The 21257-nt window shown below is 39.2% G+C and overlaps 1 protein-coding gene across 8 annotated transcripts in view; it reads left to right on the top strand.

Moving 5' to 3' along the window:
- Positions 1-21257, top strand: part of LOC138437834 (C-type lectin domain family 2 member D11-like) — a 102348-nt gene that overhangs the window by 6811 nt on the left and 74280 nt on the right. For 4 of the 8 annotated variants that reach the window (XR_011256181.1, XR_011256178.1, XR_011256179.1 and 1 more), the window contains exons 2-6: positions 3919-4047; positions 5297-5472; positions 6045-6151; positions 8149-8255; positions 15025-15269. Coding sequence is in view for 4 of the 8 variants with exons in the window: in XM_069585787.1 (XP_069441888.1) it covers positions 3919-4047; positions 5297-5472; positions 6045-6151; positions 8149-8296 (560 nt within the window). In the remaining 4 variants the exon portion in view is untranslated. Of the gene's footprint in view, positions 1-3918; positions 4048-5296; positions 5473-6044; positions 6152-8148; positions 10696-11555; positions 12844-15024; positions 15440-21257 lie in introns of those variants that run through there. The other 4 variants (XM_069585791.1, XM_069585790.1, XM_069585789.1 and 1 more) reach the window with 4 other exon arrangements.

Raw genomic sequence — 21257 nt, 5'->3', positions numbered from 1 at the left:
TTTGTTTATCAGATTTTGTATGAGTCTCTGTAAATGAAACAGAAGAAATGACTGAATATTGAATTTGTTTATCTGTTCCTGGTTTGCATTCTTATGCTCATCCTCTGAAACTATCACTTCTTCTATGAGGCCTTTCCTGACTCCCTGTTGGAGTTAATTAATCCTTATTTGTGATATTTCTATTTGTTCATTTATATATTTATACAAATGTTTATGTTTATATTGTTGTATTCATTACATTATATTTATTTTGTTTTCATGTCTATTTAGTCTCTCAGATTGTGAACTTCTTGAAGTCAAAGTTGATATTTTCATCTGCATAGAACCCTTAAGGCTAAAGCACAAAGATCTTGATGTGGCTAGAAGTCAGTGCTAAGTTGTATTAAGGTATTTTAGTTAATTATTTACCAGTTCTTCCTTATCTTGAATAAGCAGCAGACTGGATTCTCTTGTGGAACAGTCAGCTAGACTGTCATTCCAAGGTTTGGAAGTTTCATGAAAATACAAGCATTTATCTCGGATTTGTTGCCAAGGCATTGAGCACATTAACGGAACTGATCTCTCTAAAGTAAGAAAGAAGGGGGATAATAAAGTAAGAAAGAGGAAGAAGAAATAAATGTAATGTTTCTAACCTGTCCCCACCCCACTAACACTAACGCATGCACTAGTCATCATAAATTCAGGAAAGACTTTGCTCATCACTGTGAGGACAAGTATGTATTTAGAATTTAATATAACTGTGAAGCTTTTGAGACCATTGTTCATTCTGCTACTAAGGTTTGAAAAATAGTGACCAGTTAAAACACTAACAGACAGAATAACTTGTTCAAGTCCACACAAGCAGTTGGTGATAGAGACAAAACTCTTTCTAGGATTCCTTAAATTTCTCACCTGTGCTCTTTCTACTCCATGGACAACAATATCAAAATCATCTAAAAAATACACTTGAAACAATATAACTTGAAAGCAAATAATAATTCATAAGTTTATGGCAAATACCATGGAGAAAAATTATAAAAAATTTCTGATGCTAAATTATATATTTGAATATCCAGTTCAACTCAGTTACTCAGTCTTGTCTGACTCTGTGAACCCATGGATTGAAGCATGGGGGTTCCTTGTCCATCATCAACTCCCAGAGCTAGTTCAAACTCATGTCCATCAAGTCGGTGATGCCATCCAACCATCTCAACCTCTGTCATCCCCTTCTCCTTCTGCCTTCAATCTTTCCCAGCATCAGGGTCTTACTTTGGTCAGGGCTCTGTGATGATCTAGAGGGGTGGGATGGGAGGGTGGGAGGAGGCTCAAGAGGGAGGGGATATATGTATATTATAGCTGATTCATGCTGTTGTATAGCAGAAACCAGCACAACATTGTAAAACAACTATCCTTCAATTAGAAATAAATTTTTTTAAAAAGTCATTCTTTTGGTATACACTTCTAGTTTTGACAAATACATATAGTTGTGTAGCCACATCACAATCATTATAAAGAACAGTTCCACCCGCACCCACACCTTTGTAAACATTGCTTTCCTCCTTTAATAAAAACTGATCTGTTATCTTTTCTTATACTCTTGCTTTAGAAGAATGTCGAGGGGGTCTGACTTTTTTCACTAAGCATCGTGCATTTGAAATTCATCCATATTGTACTGTGTTATCAATAGCGTAGTGTTAAGAAAGAGAGAGATTATTTACAAGGACTCCTGCAATAGGAAGAATGCTCTAAAAAAGGTTCTCATTTTATAAATAGGTCAAGAAGTGGGTTGGACACTTGTGGGGGAAGAGAGCATGAAGTGTAAAGAGTAGATGATATCCTGAAGTTGGCACTTCCCACTTTGTGCCGGGGACACGAACTCATGGTCACACATGAGCTATGATGCATCTCACTTCTCTTTTTAGAGCTGGTTTACATTTTCAGGCAAGCCAGAGTTTGGGAATTTTGAGGGGAGACTGAGCCACACTAAAATTTAGCAAGCCAAAGAAAAACAAGAAATGAGCAATTGTGAATATAAAGTCAAGTTTTTCTTTTCTCCTAGTATCAAATGGTATTTATTTGTCTTTCTATCAGCTGAAGGATATTTGAATTGTTGCCAGTTTTGGTGATGATGAATAAAAAGGTAAAGCGAAAGCCACTCAGTTGTGTCTGACTCTTTGTGACCCCATGGGCTATATAGTCCATTGAATTCTGCAGGCCAGAATCCTGGAGTGGGTAGCCTTTCCCTTCTCCAGGGGATCTTTCCAAGCCAGGGATCGAATTCAGGTCTCCCACATTTACAGGTGGATTCTTTACCAGCTGAACCACGAGGGAAGCCTGATAATGAATAAAGTTAATATAAATATTCAAGTCTAGGTTTTTGTGTAAATGGAAGTTTTCATTCCTCTTGCATAGATACCAAGGGATTCTTACATTGCTAGGGCATATGGTAAGGATATGTTCACCACACCTAACTGCCAAGCTGTTTTCCAAAGTGGCTATATAGTTATATTTCCAACAGTTCATGAGAATTCCATTTGTATCTTTTCTTCCCTGTCACTTAGTTTTGTTATTTTAACTTGCCACTTTGATGCACATATTGTGGCAGCTCACTGTATTTTCTGTTTCCCTAATGACTAGTTATATTGGTTTCTTGATTGGTGGCAGCCAGCAGGGAAGTCACAGGAGCTGCCTAGGGCTGCTAGAGTCAGCAGTCACTGGGGTGAAAGGAGGCCTAGTTCCCAGAAGCCTGCTGGGGACCTGGTGTCACAGGACTCACTTGGGTCACTGGAGCTGGTAGGCACCTGAGAGAGGGGGGCCTTGGTTGGTGAGTCTGCAGGGAGTCACACAGGGCTGCAGGAGTCAGACGGCTGGGAAAGGCAGATCTGGGATGTGTAGTGAAGGCAGGTGCTGTCTTCCTCCCCTTTTCCCACGGGGAATGGGTCTCTCTCTGTGCTGGACTGCCCAGTCCTGAGGGAAGAGTTTCGGGGGCTTGGTCCCCAGGAGTTCACTAGGAGCCAGTGTCACAGGAGCCCCACCTGGAGCTGCTGGAGTTGGCAGGTGCATGGGGAAGACAGGAGCCTGGAGCCCACAGGAAGCTCTGGGTGGAAGCTGTTGAAGGCTGCATTATCTGCCTGGAATTGCTAGAGTACACAGGAGCTGGGATGAGGCAGGGGGCGGGTGTACCTGGCTCTGGGGAAGGTATTTTAATGTGCAGATAATTTTCAAATTGATATTTCTACTGGGAGGAGAGTGGATGTGACTTCTTGAAACATTTTCACTTCTTTCTAATCTCTTTGCCTTTTTAACTTTTGCCTTATTTACTTTTCTTGCCTTATTGGTACTCATAGAAACCCTAGTAAAACGTTAAATTGGATTGGTGAGAACAGGCATCCTTGCCTTGTTCCTGACCTTTGGAGGAAGGCCTTCACTTTTTCACCATTAAGTATCATGTTAGCTGCACTATTTCTATGAAAGAGAAAGTTCAGTTCATAATTTGTTGGGCTTTGTTATTTTGTATGACTGTTACATTTTTCCATATTTTATGTCATACTTACCGACATGGTCATATCCATTTCTCTTCTCTTATTCTGTTAATATGATGAATTATAGTGATTAATTTTCTAATGCTCTTCTCAGAACTTCTATTTGTTATTTAAGGAGGTAAATCTGGATTGTTTATATGTTTCATTTTCATTCTGATTTCTGCTCTTTTCATTTCTTACTCTCTTATTAGCTCTCCAGGGGAAAAAGCTTCAGTTTCTCTTCTCTCTAGTCGCTTTTGGGCTGTGCTCATCTCTCCTGGACATGGACCTTTCGTGAGAGAGTTTGGCAATAGGGGAGGTGAGGTACAGTGGACTTTGCATGTTGATTCTGTGATAAATTTAAGTTTTTCTTTCTAATACCTCCGTGAGATTGAGATTATGACATTTGTATTTACAGGTAAAGATCTCCGAAAGAAATGCCCAGCAATTGGCTCTCCTGTTACACCTGCCAAGCTTTGCTGCTACATCCTGATTATCTTTATCCTTGTGGCTCTAAATGTGGTGACACTTTCCACTCTTGTGGCAGGTGAGTTACCTGTTCTCCAAACCGTACCATGTTCTTTGCACATTCACATTGTCAATAAATATTTATTGAGCTCCACTATGTGCCAGGGTGTGTGAAATGCTTGAGGTGTATCAGTGAACAAAACACTCCTATTCTATTAATAGTAGGAAGATGCAGATGTTATAATATAGGGTAACATATTGAGTTGAATGTAAGTATCCAGGGCAAGCCTCCTTGAGAAAATGACTTTTCAGCAAACTTGAAGGAGATGAAGAAGCCATTGGGTTTGTGGGGAAAGCATTCCAGATGGCAGTAGAATGAAAGGAGGAATCTCCTGGTAGGTTTGAGGAACAGCATGGAGGCTTCTACAGCTGAAGCAAGGTAAGAATGAGGAAGAGTAATGGGCTGAGGGTCAGGGAGCTCACAGCCTAATGAGTCAGGTAAAAACTGTGGCTTTTAATCTGAGTGCAGTGGGGGTATCAGGAAGAGGGAAATTATAGGAGAGAAATGCCATGATCTGAATTCCATTGTAGAATAATATTTTGACTGCTACATTGAGAATCATGTACTGTGTATATTTATTAACATAATAGTTTTCATGGAACATTCTATTCTAAGGCAAATCCTCAATATAATAAAATCACTTGGGAAAAGCAACTGCCGCTAGTTTGTACTCAGCAAGTGATCACAGATCTCAATATTCCATTTCCCCAGAAACCGAAAAGAGTTGTTGTTTTGGCAAGCAGTGAAGTGAAGTGCAAACACATTTCCAAGTATTGAGTTTAACAGTTGGTGTTTTATAAATGACTAAGGCTGATAACATTCTAAGAGGCATTAGAAATGCACTTGAGAATATGTTCCTGGAAGTAAAATGAGAGAAAATTATGTAATTGATGGTGCCAAAATACATAAAAAGGAAAACTGTTCATTTGGAAAAAACAGACAAATTTGGGCTTGGAAAACATTTCTAAGAGTCTGTCTACCTATAGAAAATAGGCCCTGTTCAGATTTTGAGAAGAGCAAAAGATTATTAGCCAAGGCCATGAAAGTACAAGAGTCTAGTTGTTGTTTAGCATGCTCTTCTTCAAACCCCTCATTTTGGAATTCAGTTATACTGTACCTACATATACATGTACACACATGTATATTTGCATATATTAATACATACATATGTAAAAAAAGACTGACCTCAGGATGGTAAGTGGAAAAATAGATAAAATGGAAGGGAAAATTTATTTGTTATGCTTCACTGTGTCTGTCCAACTTTTAGTGAGAAGCAGAGCAACAGACTTACAAGTTCTGCTTGCCGCCTGCCCAGAAGGGTGGATTGGATTTGGGAGTAAGTGTTTTTATTTTTCTGAAGACTCAGAAAATTGGACATTCAGTCAGACATCCTGTACTTCAGTGGGAGCTGTTCTTGCTCAGTTTGAAACGGAGGAGGAGTTGGTAAGGAATATTTTTGGATCATGTTCTTTGTTAAATTCTTAGCCCCTGAGAAGGATATAGGCTGCACAGGGTGACAGCTGAAAGAAGAGGAAGGCTCCCATTCCAGGCAGACTTACGGGCTTGGAGTGCATATTAGTGCCTGATATTTCTTGGGTATGTTCTCTGCCTGGAACTCTGTGAGTCAATTTGGACACACTCTCTCATGTAATCCTCATAGTTAACCTTCAAATTAGATATATTCTTACCATTGTAAAAAAGAAGTATGGTGATCATGTAATTTATCATCCAAGTTGGGACATTTTGGGGAGTGAAAGTGACAATATTATGTTGGAACCACAGGCATAACCTGGGACTTTACCAGTCAAATTGAGATGTGTGATCACTTTAATGTAATTTAGGGTCAGAGACATTTGAGTGATTTAAGCTGAGAACTGGGGACTAGTCTTCTCCCTTCAATGTCTAAGCTTCTCAACCTTACCAGGCTGTCATCCAAAGAGAGAAGGCTGGGGGGAAGAGGACTCAAGGGTAAAATGAAGGAGACATGTGTTTTTGCTTTCTGTGTTTTATAATAGAACTTCCTGCAAAGATACAAAGGCCCTTTTGACCATTGGATTGGCCTTATCGGAGAACCATCACATCATGCTTGGAAGTGGACAGACAACTCTAAACTTGATGCCTCGTAAGTTTTTAGGCTGCCTTCTATTGTAGGAATATGTAGTTATGGGTGTGAGTTGTACTTATGGGAATGTAAATTTAATATCATGGAAGGTTTCAGGTGTAAGAAATAGAAATCCTTTGTATGCTCTTCTGTTTATTAGCAGTGCCTTTGGGAAAAGTTTGCATATCATGTTTTCAATTGAAATCTTTAGCATGAGGATGACATTAGACATAGTTCTGCATTCACTCACTGACTTAAGCTGTGCTGAAATCCATATTTAGAATGTAGAGAGAACAGCTGAGGCACTCCAGGGTCCTATAGTCTTGGAAAGCCAGGGAAGAATTGGTATCTGCAGACCCTCAGTCCACTCTGCCAGCTGCTATGTTTATTACTAAAAGGAAGGTTGTCAGGGACCCAGAGGGAATCCCTCCTGTGATAATTTATCCCTGGAAGAAACTTAGTAACACACCTTTGGTTCTGAACACTTCAGTGAAGATATCTTCACTGTAACCATTACACTGGGACAGACAGAATGAAAAAGGGCAATTGCTTCCCTCAATCAAAGCCAAGCCTGTTTAAGAATTTACTAGTAAGTACATAATTTTATTTTCACACAGGTATAGAACAGGTCAGAAGAACAATGAAAATCATCTTCATTGAAGGCCAATGAAAATAATCAATAATGAACAAAAATAAAATAATAGGGAAGAGTTTTATATGAGCCAAGCTGAGGACTAGGCTGGAAGGCCACCTCCCAGATCACTCTGAGAAACTGCTTCAGAGAAACAGGGTTTCTAGCCCAGTTTTATATTTTATCAGAAGAGAGAACATTAAACAAGTCAGGATCACATTCCTTCAAGATTTCAAATGAAAAAAATTGACCAGCATATACAAGCGGGTCAGTATGGCCTTGGCACCTGGGAAGGGAGTCTTATCACTGAAGGAGGACCAGCACTAGTGTCCCCAGAAGAGAGACATTTAATCTTTATTTTTAACATGGACACTTTTTTACTTCTGGTCAATGTGCACTTTTCTTTAGTCGTTAAAGCAAAACTACAATATATGTTTGATAGGCCACAAACAGGGTATTATAGATGGCCTAAAATTCAAGTTAACTCATGTATAAGCCAGAATGACTTCCCTATATTTCAACATATGAAATTTTTTTTAAATCTCCACCATGGCAGCAGTTCACTTGGCCACAACAGCGAGCACTAAATTACTAGTCAATAGAATAACTGGATTTGGGATGGGCGATGATCAGTTCAGTTCAGTCGCTCAGTCGTGTCCGACTCTTTGTGACCCCATGAATCACAGCACGTCAGGCCTACCTGTCCATCACCAACTCCTGGAGTTCACTCAGACTCACGTCCATCGAGTCTGTGATGTCATCCAGCCATCTCATCCTGGGTCGTCCACTTCTCCTCCTGGCCCCAATCCCTCCCAGCACCAGAGTTTTTTCCAATGAGTCAACTCTTCGTGTGAGTTGGCCAAAGTACTGGAGCTTCAGGTTTAGCATCATTCCTTCCAAAGAAATCCCAGGGTTGATCTCCTTCCGAATGGACTGGTTGGATCTCCCTGCAGTCCGAGGGACTCTCAAGAGTTCTCTCCAATACCACAGTTCAAAAGCATCAATTCTTCGGTGCTCAGCCTTCTTCACAGTCCAACTCTCACATTCATACATGACCACAGGAAAAACCATAGCCTTGACTAGATGGACCTTAGTTGGCAAATTAATGTCTCTGCTCTTGAATATACTGCCTAGGTTGGTCATAACTTTTCTTCTAAGGAGTAAGCATCCTTTAATTTCTTCTGATATTCAAGTAGGGAGTTTGAGAATATAAGGGGAATTAAGTATAGAAATGATGTATATGTACTAAGAAGCCATATGAAGACAGATTTTCACATTTCTCTGGTTCACATTAAAAATACCTGGAGTGGGGGTGTGGAAGAATATGAGGAAGAAAGAATGCAGATGTCCAACCTATGCTTTTTAAAATTTTTGTGTTTGGTTTTAGGTTTGTCGTCAGAGGAAATGGGGAATATGCCTTCCTGAATAACTTTGGAATTACTGCTAGTATCAACAGAGCTATACAGAGAAGATGGATTTGCAGCAAGACAAACAGTAATGTCTCCATACCCTTACATACTTCAAGGCCTTTTTAGGGAATTTCACACACCATTTCCAAGAGATGCATTATAGATTGCTATATACAGTTGCCACTGTATTGCCTCATCTGCCAAAAATTTATCATCAAAATTCATTTATAATATTTGCTAACAGTTAAGAAGTAAGCTATTCTAAAAAAAAAAGAAAAAGAAAAAGAAAAAGAAGTAAGCTATTCTTGAATGATATAGGGATTTGGAAGAGCATAATTCTAAGTGTCAGACTTTATTTTGGGGGGCTCCAAAATCACTGCAGATGGTGATTGCAGCCATGAAATTAAAAGACGCTTACTCCTTGGAAAGAAAGTTATGACCAACCTAGGTAGCATGTTAAAAAGCAGAGTTTGCCAACAAAGGTCCGTCTAGTTAAGGCTGTGGTTTTTCCAGTGGTCATGTATGGATGTGAGAGTTGGACTGTGAAGAAAGCTGAACGCCAAAGAATTGATGCTTTTGAACTGTGGTGTTGGAGAAGACTCCTAAGAGTCACTTGGACTGCAAGGAGATCCAACCAATCCATTCTAAAGGAGATCAGTCCTGGTGTTTATTGGAAGGACTGATGCTAAAGCTGAAACTCCAATACTTTGGCCACCTCATGCGAAGAGTTGACTCATTGGAAAAGCCTCTGGTGCTGTGAGGAACTGGGGACAGGAAGAGAAGGGGACGACAGAGGATGATATGGCTGGATGGCATCACCGACTCTATGGACATGAGTCTGAGTGAACTCTGGGGGTTGGTGATGGACAGCGAGATCTAGCATACTGTGATTCATGGGGTCGCAAAGAGTTGGACACAACAGAGCAACTGAAGTGAACTGAACTGAACTGAATTCTAAGTGTTAAATATTGTATATGCTAAGTTACTTCAGTTGTGTCTGACTCTTTGTGACCCTATGGGCAGTAGCCCATCAGGCTCTTCTGTCCATGGGATTCTCCAGGCAAGAACTCTAGAGTAGGTTCCATGTCCTCCTCCAGGGGTTGAATAATATGAGTTGATACTAATATTTGAACCTCATAACTGTGAATGGATAGAGAAGCCTGACATGCTGCTGTCCATGGGGTCACAAAAATTTGGACATGACTTAGTGACTGAACAACAAAATATGAATGAATTCCTCTTTTGTTAGACAGACAGCACTTTTCTTTGCACAAATGGGACTATAAAAATGACTATGATAGCTGAAGCCATGCAAAATGATAATGAGAAATTTATAACTGACCAACGTAGATAGCATGTTGAAAAGCAGAGACATTACTTTGCCAACTAAGGTCCGTCTAGTCAAGGCTATGGTTTTTCCTGTGGTCATGTATGGATGTGAGAGTTGGACTGTGAAGAAGGCTGAGCACTGAAGAATTGATATTTTTGAACTGTGGGGTTGGAGAAGACTCTTGAGAGTCCCTTGGACTGCAAGGAGATCCAACCAGTCCATTCTGAAGGAGATCAGCCCTGGGATTTCTTTGGAAGGAATGATGCTAAAGCTGAAACTCCAGTACTTTGGCCACCTCATGTGAAGAGTTGACTCATTGGAAATGGCTCTGATGCTGGGAGGGATTGGGGGCAGGAGGAGAAGGGGACGACAGGATGAGATGGCTGGGTGGCATCACTGACTTGATGGACGTGAGTCTGAGTGAACTCCGGAAGTTGGTGATGGACAGGGAGGCCTGGCGTACTGCGATTCATGGTGTCGCAGAGAGTCGGACACGACTGAGCGACTGAAATGAGTTGCTTCTGCTGCTAAGTCACTTCAGTCGTGTCCGACTCTGTGTGACCCCATAGACAGCAGCCCACTAGGCTCCTCTGTCCCTTGGATTCTCCAGGCAAGAATACTGGAGTGGGTTGCCATTTCATTCAAAATTCTCTTACTATCATTTACAAATATATAGGGAAATTTTCAAGAGCACTGAGACTAAGGACTCCCTGGTGGTCCAGTGGCTAAGACTCCATGTTCCCAATTCAAGGGGTCTGGGTTTGACCCCTGGCCAGGGAACTAGCTCCCACGTGCCACAACTAGAAGATCCCATGTGCTGCAACTAAAGATTCCCACATACTGTACAACAAAGTGAATTAGCTGTACAGCAAATGGAATCTTTAGTTGCGGCATGTGGGATTATACTCCAATGGCGGTGGGGGGGGGGGGAACTTTACCACAAAAAGCAAAAAAAATAAAAAAAATCACAGAAATTGGCAAAAAAAAAAAAAAGATTCCACATGTTGCAAGGAAAATTGGAGATCCCACATGCCATGACTAACATGTGATGCAGCCAAATAAATTTTTTAAAAATTACCAAGACTGGAACACATGTATACCTGTGGCAGATTCATGTTGATGTATGGTAAAACCAATACAATATTGTAAAGTAATTAACCTCCAATTAAAATAAATAAATTTATATTAAAAAATTGCCAAGACTAACATTTCTTTTATATTTTGTATTTTAAAACAGTAGTATTAGAAACACTGAAAAAAAAAAAGCTTTTTACACTTATTCTCAGTGTTCATGTTTTTACATGTTTTACAGTGTGCTAAATAAATGTATATAAATATCAATGTTTTATTTTTTACTAGATTTAAAACATCCTGCTTTTATCCCACTTAAATCACGAATAGTTAAATACTTCTACTAATGAAGGCTGTGATACCCAAATCTCAGAACTGTTACATATTATTGAGTTTTAAGAAACAAAATATTTTAAATTTTACAGCATTAGCTACACTGTACTGATGAGTCCCAAAAAGGATGAAATAGCAATTTATAATGCATTCTCTCTTTCTGTGTTATTGGGTTGGCCAAAAAGTTTGTTCCAGTTTTTCCATAAGATTTTATGGAATGGAAAAACCAGAATGAACTTTTTGGTCAATCCAATACTTCCATTTCTCCCATCTCACTTGTATATTTCTTGGTTTCTTCTTTTGTAAAATTTTTGATTTACAGCTATACTCTAATAAAAATTGTTAATTTCAGGTATACAGCAGAGTTAATTAGCTATGCACGTATACGTGTGCACTCTTTTATAGACTATTTCCCCTATAGGAATTCACAGAGTATAGGGTAATGTTCCCTGTGCAATATAGTACATCCTTACCAATCATCTCTTTTGTAGAGAGTTGTGTGTATACGTCAGTCTCAATCTCCCAATTTATCCCTTTCCACTCCTTTACCACCAGGTAACCATAAGTTTGATTTCTACACCTGTGACTCTATTTCTATTTTGTAGATCAGTTCATTTGTACCGTTCTTTCATATGATGTTTGTCTTATCAGTTTCTTCTTGTTGTGCAGTCACCCAGTGATGTCCGACTTTTTGTGACCCCATGGACTGCAGAACTGGAGAAGAAAATGGTAACACACTCCATTATTCTTGCCTGGAGAATCCCATGGACAGAGGAGCCTGATGGGGTCGCAAAGAGTCAGGCACAACTGTAATGACTTGGTTTGGTGTGGCAGGGACTGCAGAACACGAGGCTTTGTAATTCTATGCAGTTTTTGACAATATTTAGTTTTGTATCTATATTTATATATTGTACACCAATATTTTTATACATACTTGAGATTATGTCTTTGTTTTATTTTTTTCTTGTCTTACAATCATTTTGCCTTAGGTTTTCTTAGATGCCTAGACTATATCTAGCTCAATTCTATATTCTATTTTCTTGGTTTCTGCTACTTTTTTTTTTTTATAAAGAAAGCTAAATTTCCACAGAAATCTGGAAGATAAAATAAATTAATGAATAGATTTTGTATTGATAAACTTGATGTGATTAGCTTACAAATGATATTTCAGTCAAATTGTGACCCTAAATGACTTAGTATTCTTTTACATACTAGTTTTCAAACCATGTGTCTAAAGCATGCATTCCATTTTTTAGCTATGAACTTTAAAATTATATAGCCACTCAAAGCAGAGTTTCTTCACATGAAAAATAAATACAATTACTAGTTTCACAGGATAGGCTCCCCTCTAGTTGCAGTATGGGGGCTACTCTCTAGTTGTGGTGTGTGGGCTTCTCATTGCAGTGGCTTCTCTTGTTGCAGAAAGTGGGCCCTAGGGCACCAGGGCTCAATAATTTTGGTACACAGTCTTTGTTGCCCCAAGGCACATGGAATCCTCTCAGACCAGGGATCAGACCTGTGTCCCCTGTCTTGGCAGGCAGATTCTTAACCACTGGTCCACGAGGGAAGACCAATAAATAGTTTTCTCCTATCACTGCTCTATGGAAATAAAATTGAAAAGAACAGCAATTATTCTGGAACATCTAAGAGATGACAAGTCCACTGTCACTTTCCTATCGGCACTAGCAGAAAGTCAAGGAAGAGAATGAATCAGTTTCTAACACATCAGTGGAAATCACTGCTGATTGAATTAATCATTCAAATGTCATGTAGGAACAAGCTTGTAAAATTACACAGAAACACATCTATATCATTTGAGACTTACCCATTCTTCCTCTTTACGTTTATTTTGATTCATTCTTTATCTTATAACCAGAGGGATTATTCCAATCCAAAGTATGATCTGGTCACTCCTTTGAATAAAATATTTTAATGACTTCTCCTTTACTCTCACTATACTACGCAAACTCCTAATAGTAATCACGGTCATATAATATAATTATGTCACTGCCTCCCCCAAATATAAAAAAGAAAAGCCTCCTAGAATTAATGAGTGAACCCAGCAAGATTACAGAATACAAGTCCAAGACACAAAAAATTAATCAGATTTTATATACTAATAGTTAACATGGAAACAAGTGAAAAACACAATAGTATCTATAATCATTCCTAAGAAATGAAATACTTGTGTACAAAATTTAAACATTTTCAGGATATGAATGCCAAAATTTTAAATTGCCAATGAAAAAATGAAACAAAACTAGATAAATGGAGCTGAAGACTGTATTTGTGGATTTGAAGGCTTTGTTGTTGCTGTTCAGTCACTAAGTTGTGTCCAACTCTTTGTGATCCCATGGGCTGCAGCATGCCAGGCTTGCCTGTCCTTCACGGTCTCTCTGAGTTTGCTCAAACTCATGTCCACTGAGTTGGTGATGCCATCCAGCCATCTCATCCTCAGTCACCCCCTTCTCCTGCTGCCCTCAATCTTTCAGAGTATCAGAGTCTTTTTCATTGCCTCAGGTGGCCAAAGTTTGGGGCATCAGCTTCAGCGTCAGTTTTTCCAGTGAATACTCAGGGTTGATCTCCTTTAGGATTGACTAGTTTGATTTCTTCATTGTCCAAGGGACTCTCAAGAGTCTTCTTCAGCACCACAATTCAAAAGCGTCAATTCTTTGGTGTTCATCCTTCATTATGATCCAACTCACATAATTTATACATGACTACTGGAAAAAACATAACTTTCACTATATAGACCTTTGTCGGCAAAGTGATGTCTCTGCTTTTTAATATGCTGTCTAGCTTTCTCAGCTTTTCTTCCAAGGAACAAGTGTCTTTTGATTTCATGGCTGCAGTCACTGTCTGCAGTGATTTTGGAGCCCAAGAAATAAAATTTGCCACTGTTTCCATTTTCTCCACATCTATTTGCCATGAAGTAATGAGATCAGTTGCCAGGATCTTAGTTTCGTGCCAGGATCCAGCATGGGCCATCCCACCCATGACAAGGTCATGCAGAAGAGACCTGATAAGCAAGGCTTAAAGCTCAATATTCAGAAAACAAAGATCATGGCATCCGGTCCCATCACTTCATGGGAAATAGATGGGGAAACAGTGGAAGCAGTGTCAGACTTTATTTTTTTGGGCTCCAAAATCACTGCAGATGGTGACTGAAGCCATGAAATTAAAAGATGCTTACTCCTTGGAAGAAAAAGTTATGACCAACCTAGATAGCATATTCAAAAGCAGACTCCGTCTAGTCAAGGCTATGGTTTTTCCAGTGGTCATGTATGGATGTGAGAGTTGGACTGTGAAGAAGGCTGAGTGCTGAAGAATCGATGCTTTTGAACTGTGGTGTTGGAGAAGACTCTTGAGAGTCCCTTGGACTGCAAGGAGGTCCAACCAGTCCATTCTGAAGGAGATCAGCCCTGGGGTTCCTTTGGAAGGAATGATACTAAAGCTGAAACTCCAGTACTTTGGCCACCTCATGTGAAGAGTTGACTCACTGGGAAAGACTTTGATGCTGGGAAGCATTGGGGGCAGGAGGAGAAGGGGACAACAAAAGATGAGATGGCTGGATGGCATCACTGACTTGATGGATGTGAGTCTGAGTGAACTCAGAATGTAAGTAAGAAATGGAATATAAGAAAAACAAGCGTAGCCTTGAAATTAACCACATCAGACCTTTGACCTAATTGGTTCTTTCTTGTAACTCACTGTACCTTTGCTCCGTGAGAAATGTAACTCTGTTTAGCATTTTCTGAGGCTGACATAGATTAGAACTATAAAGAAAAAACACTTTGAGGGAAAGTAAGTTTTCTGGTTGAGCAGCCTTTATCAAAAGAGGGTCATAAAATGTCCACAGGCCTCCAAGGCCAGAAGGTAATGTACACAACATCATTTGTGGGAAAGGTATGCAGAAAAAATCCTGGCTTCAATAAGGGCAAAACTGCTGGAGTGTTTGGGCTGATTCTGCATGACCTTGTATCTTTCATTTCCCTCTATGTACAAGTCAAGGTATAAAAGTCCCTTTTGAAAATAAAGTTACAGGCCTCACTCACTGAAGCTTTTTCACCCTGTGTCTTTTTTTTTTTTTTTTCTTTCTCTCTCTTACTCTCTTTTTCAGGCTGATCCCTTGGAGCATAGAGGCTCTCTGCATTCACTTATCTACCTGGGTTTCTAAGACCTGTACGGGAAGGCATTCTGCATCTTCACTCCCTCGGGAGACCGAGGAGTGAAGGACTGAACTGAAGGACTCAAGGGGCTCCCTAGACCAGCTCGAGCATCTACCCCCAAACCATAATCTGTCTGTCTTACTATTTTGTGCCTTTCACCAACTCTCCTGACATTAACAGGGGGCTATCCTGTTAGGTAAGTGATGCTTTAGTTTTGTTGCAAAAGCCTGTAATCACAGCCCCTGCTCATAGAGGGATAGCCATGCCTAAGTTTATTGATAGTTGTGTGGTTGGTGTTAATGAGCGGGGTAATAGGCCTAATAGGTTTGTTGACCCAATAAATAGAATTAAGGATATTAACATTAATGCCCATGTTTGTCCTTTGGCATTGTGAATACTTATCATTTGTTTTGACACAAGTTGAAGCATTCATTGTTGGAGGGAGATGAGGCGGTTATTAACTAGTCGATTTGATGTTGGAAATAATAAGCTAGGAAATAAAACAATGAGGGTAACAAGGGGGAGGCCTAGTATTATAGGGGCAATGAAAGAGGCAAATAGATTTTCGTTCATTTTGTTTCTCAAGGGGTGTTTTGTTTTGGTGTTTTGTTGATGTTAATTCTGGGTTGTAGTAGAAATTATGTTTTGAAATTTTTAATTGGAAAATAATAAAGAGGACTAAGAATATTGATAGGATTATTGTAAATCATGTTGATGTGTCTAGCTGTGGCATGTCACCAAGGAGAGTATTGTGCTCTCAGTCTTTAACTTAACAGGTTAACGCTGGCATAACTTCTTGATGATTTTATAGTATTGATGCAGATCATTTTTCAAAATATTTTAGTGGAACTAGTTCAAGAACAATTAGCATAAAGCTATGATTTGATCCACAGATTTCTGAGCATTGGCCATAGTATAAGCCTGGTCAGGTTGATATAAGAGTTGTTTGATTTAAACAACCTGGAATTGTGTCTGTTTTTAGTCCTAAGGAAGGTACAGCCCATGAGTGTAATACGTCTTCTGAGGAGATTAACATTCGAATTGTTATCTCTACAGGTAATACAATTTGGTTATCTATTTCCAGTAGTCATAATTCTCCTGGTTTCAATTCTGATGTTGGAATTATGTAGGAGTCGAAGCTCAAGTCTTCATAGTCTGTATATTCATAGCTTCAGTATCATTGATGTCCTATAGTTTTTACTGTGAGAGATGGGTTATTAATCTCATCTATTATGTACAGAATTCCTAAAGATGGAAGGGCAATTAGAATCAAAATAATGGCTAGTAAAATGGTTCAGATTGTTTCTACTTCTTGTGCATCTATAGTGCTGGTATGAGTTAATTTTGTTGTTAGTATTAGTGAAATAATATAAAGTACTAGTGAGCTGATTAAAAAGACGATTATTAGCGTATGGTCATGGAAATGCAATAGTTCTTCTATAATAGGTGATGTTGCATCTTGAAATCCTAGTTGTATAGGATATGCCATATGAGGTGTACAGGATTTTCACCTGTAATTTAACCTTGACAAGGTTACGTAATGTTTTAACATCTCATTAATTGAGAGAGACATAGTGGCTATGGTGTTGGCTTGAAACCAATAGCAGGGGGTTCGATTCCTTCCTTTCTTATTTTAGGTTAACATATGTAGGTTCTTCAAATGTGCGGTATGGTGGAGGACATCCGTTTGATCACTCTAGGTTTGTTGTGGTTAGGTCTACAGTTAGGACTTCTCATTTAGATGCGACTGCTTCTCAAATACTGAAAATTATTAGTATTACTGCTGTTAGTGAGATAAAGGAGCCTATGGATGAAATAGTATTTCATATTGTGTATGGGTCTGGGTAGTCAGAGTATCGTCGTGGTATACCAGATAGTCCTAAGAAATGCTGTGGGAAGAAAGTTATGTTTACACCTACAAATATTATTGCAAAGTGGATTTTGGCTCATGTAGTGTTAAGGGTATAGCCTGAGAATAGTGGGAATCAATGTACAAACCCTCCTATGATGGCAAATACAGCTCCTATTGATAGTACATAGTGGAAGTGTGTGACTACAGAATATGTGTCGTGAAGGACAATATCAAGGGAAGAGTTGGCTAGGATGATTCCAGTTAGGCCTCCAACTGTAAAAAGGAAGATGAAGCCCAGGGCTCATATTATAGTGGGAGATCATTTGATATTGCCTCCGTGAAGTGTAGCTAATCAACTAAAGACGTTCACTCTGGTTGGAATAGCAATAATCATAGTAGCTGACGTGAAGTAGGCCTGTGTGGCCACATCTATTCCAACTGTAAACATATGATGAGCTCATACAATGAATCCTAGGAATCCAATTGATATTATAGCTCATACTATTCCTATGTACCCAAATGGTTCCTTTTTCCCTGAATAATAGGTCACGATATGAGAAATTATTCCAAACCCAGGTAGAATAAGAATGTATACTTCAGGATGTCCAAAGAATCAGAATAGGTGTTGATACAGGATAGGGTCTCCTCCTCCTGCTGGGTCAAAGAAGGTTGTGTTTAGATTTTGATCTGTTAGTGGTATTGTAATACTGGCCGCTAATATAGGAAGTGAGAAGAATAGTAGTACGGCAGTGATCAGTACAGATCACACGAACAGAGGAGTTTGATATTGTGATATTGCAGGGGGTTTTACGTTAATAATTGTTGTAATAAAATTAATGGCCCCTAGGATTGAGGAAACACCTGCCAGGTGTAAAGAAAAAATGGTTAAGTCTACTGAGGCTCTTGCATGGGCTAGGTTGTCTGCTAGAGGTGGGTATACGGTTCAGCCTGTTCCTGCTCCAGCTTCGGCTATAGAAGATGCTAGAAGTAACAGGTAAGAAGGGGGGAGGAGTCAAAAACTTATGTTGTTTATCCGAGGAAATGCCATATCAGGAGCTCCAGTTATTAGGGGAACTAGTCAGTTGCCGAATCCTCCAATTATAATAGGCCTTACTATAAAGAAAATTATTACGAATGCATGTGAAGTTACAACTACATCGTAGATTTGATCATCTCCAAGTAGGGTTCCGGGTTGGCCTAGTTCAGCGCAAATTTGCAGGCTTAGGGAGGTTCCTACTGTGCCAGCTCAGGCACCAAATAGAAGATATAAGGTACTGATGTCTTTATGGTTAGTTGAAAATAATCAGCGGTTGATGAACATGGGTAAAATGGCTGAGTAAAGCATTAGACTGTAAATCTAAGGACAGAGGTTTGATCCCTCTTTTTACCAAGCCCTGTGGTGAATTAACATATTGAATTGCAAATTCAAAGAAGCTGCTTCAATTCTGCCAGGGCTTTTCTGGCCTTTTTTTTCTCCCAGTGGGAGAAGTAGATTGAAGCCAGTTGTTTAGGGTATTTAGCTGTTAACTAAAGTTTCGTGGGGGTGGAACCCACCAATCTAGTGAGGACTTGGCTTAATTAAAGTGGTTGATTTGCATTCAGTTGATGTAAGATGTGATCTTGCAGTCCTTATCAGGAATTAAGTAAATTATACTTGCTTAGGGCTTTGAAGGCTCTTGGTCTGTTTAACCTAAATTCCTATTCTAGGACTGATAGAATTGGTGTGAGTGGCAGTAGTAGAGTAGATAGTACGACTATTGTTGGTAAGAGGGTTATTTGTTTTGTGGTAGAGAATTGTCATTTTATCTTTATGTTATTTGTGGAGGGGAATATTGTAAGTGCAGTGGAGTATGTAAGTCATATGTAGAAATACAGATTTAGTAGGGCTGTGATTGCTATAAGGGTAGGTAAAATAATATTGTCATTTTTTGTTATTTCTTGGATAATTATTCATTTTGGTATAAATCCTGATAGTGGGGGGAGTCCTCCTATTGATAGGAGGGTAATAAGGACTAGGACTGTTATGATGGGTGCTTTGTTTCATGTATGTGATAGTGATGGGGTAGTTGTGGTTGAGTTAGCTATAAATAGTGTGAATATAGTAGAGGTTATAATAATATAAATGATTAGGTTTAGTAGTATTATGGTGGGGTTACATAGTAAAACTGCTATTATTCAGCCTATGTGGGTGATTGATGAGTAGGCTATGATTTTTCGCAGCTGGTTTAGTCCTCCCCAGCCTCCAATTATAATTGACAGGATTGACAGGGTTAGGATTAGATTTAGGTTAATGGATGGAGAGATCTGGTAGAGTACTGATATAGGTGCTAGTTTTTGCCATGTGAGTAGGATTAGGCCTGGGGATAAGGAGATGTCTTGTGTTACTTCTGGGACTCAGAAGTGGAATGGAGCTATTCCTAGTTTTATGGTAAGGGCTATTGTTATGAGTATAGAGGCTGTTGGGTTGAATAGTTTTATTACAGTCCACCAGCCTGAAAATATTGTTAATAATGCAGCTATTATTAATAGATTGAGGCTGTTGATTGGGTCAGGAAGTATTTGGTTGATGCTTCTGTGGCTCATGGGTTATATTTTTTTGTTATAATAGGAATGATGGTGAGTATATTTATTTCAAATCCGATTCAGATAAGTAGTCACTGGGAGCTAATTATAACGATAATGGTTCCAAACATAATGGTTGCTAGGATGATAATAAAAATGATTGGGTTTATTAGTACAGGAAGGATAAAACCAACATTTTCGGGGTATGGGCCCGATAGCTTAATTAGCTGACCTTACTGTTAGAATTTGGTGTAATTGGGAGCACGAAGAGTTTTGGGTTCTTAGGAGTAGGTTCAATTCCTATAGTTCTAGAAATAAGAGGGTTTAAACCTCTATTATTTACTCTATCAAAGTAACTCTTTTATCAGACATATTTCTTATGTTTGTGGAGGGATGCTTGATAGAAGAATAGGTAGTGATACATGTCATATGCATAGAGCTAGTGTTAGGGGCAGGAAACTTTTTCATAGTAAGTGTATCAGTTAATCATAGTGGAATCAGGGGTAGGATGCTCGGATTCACAGGAAAATGACTGTGAGTAGTAGTGATTTAATGGTGAAGTTGATTGTGTAGACTTCTGGTATATATGGGTTGTGAAATGCTCCTAGGAATAGGGTTGTTGTGAAAATATTTATTATGATGATATTTGCATATTCTGCTATGAAAAATAAGGCAAATGGTCCTGCTGCATATTTTATGTTAAAGCCTGAGACTAGTTCCGATTCTCCTTCGGTAAGGTCAAATGGTGCTCGGTTTGCTTCTGCTAGCATTGAGATAAATCATACTATTGCTAAGGGTCATGCTGGGAAGATTAATCATACTTGTTCTTGTGTAGTACTTAATGTGGAGAGAGTGAAGGATCCATTTATTAGAAGAACTGATAATAAGATGATTACTAGCGTTACTTCATACGAGATTATGCTACTGCCCGTGGGGCTCCGATAAGTGGGTATTTTGAGTTGGAGGCTCAGCCTGATCAAAGGATTGAATATACGGCTAAGCTTGATATGGCTAATATAAATAGGACTCCTAAGTTTATGTTGATGAGGGGGTAGGGGATGGGTAGGGGAATTCATATGGTTAGGGCTAGGCTTAGGGCTAGAATGGGTGCTAAAATAAATATTGAGATTGAGGATGTGGCAGGTCGTAGGGGTTCTTTAATGAAAAGTTTGATTGCATCAGCGATAGGTTGAGGTAGGCCACATGGACCCACAAGATTTGGGCCCTTTCGGAATTGTATGTAGCCTAGGACTTTTCGTTCAACTAGTGTGAGAAAGGCTATGGCTAGAAGAATGGGAATGATTAGTATTAGAATAGTAACTATAAATATTTTGTTAAGGAGAGGATTTGAATCTCTGAATATAAAGGGTTAAGTTTTATGCAATTACTGGGCTCTGCCACCTTAACTAAGCCCTTTTCTAGGTCAGGGTTTATTTGTGAGGTTAATTGAGATGAGGTCATTAATTAGTTTAAGGCGCTTTATTGAAGTTGGCCTTATTGCTCTTGTCCTTTCCTACTGGGAGAAATACATAACAGATAGAAACCGCCCTGGATTACTCCGATCTGAACTCAGATCACGTAGGACTTTAATCGTTGAACAAACGAAACTTTGATAGCGGTTGCACCATCGGGGTGTCCTGATCCAACACCGAGGTCGTAAACCCTATTGTCGATATGGACTCTTGAATAGGATTGCACTGTTATCCCTAGAGTAACTTGTTCCGTTGATCAAATTTTTGGATCAATAAGTGATAGTTTGATTTGACTTGT

Source organism: Ovis canadensis, chromosome 3 (genome assembly GCF_042477335.2).
Source record: "Ovis canadensis isolate MfBH-ARS-UI-01 breed Bighorn chromosome 3, ARS-UI_OviCan_v2, whole genome shotgun sequence".
NCBI classification, from domain to species: domain Eukaryota; kingdom Metazoa; phylum Chordata; class Mammalia; order Artiodactyla; family Bovidae; genus Ovis; species Ovis canadensis.
This window is presented reverse-complemented; position numbering and strand designations above follow the sequence as displayed.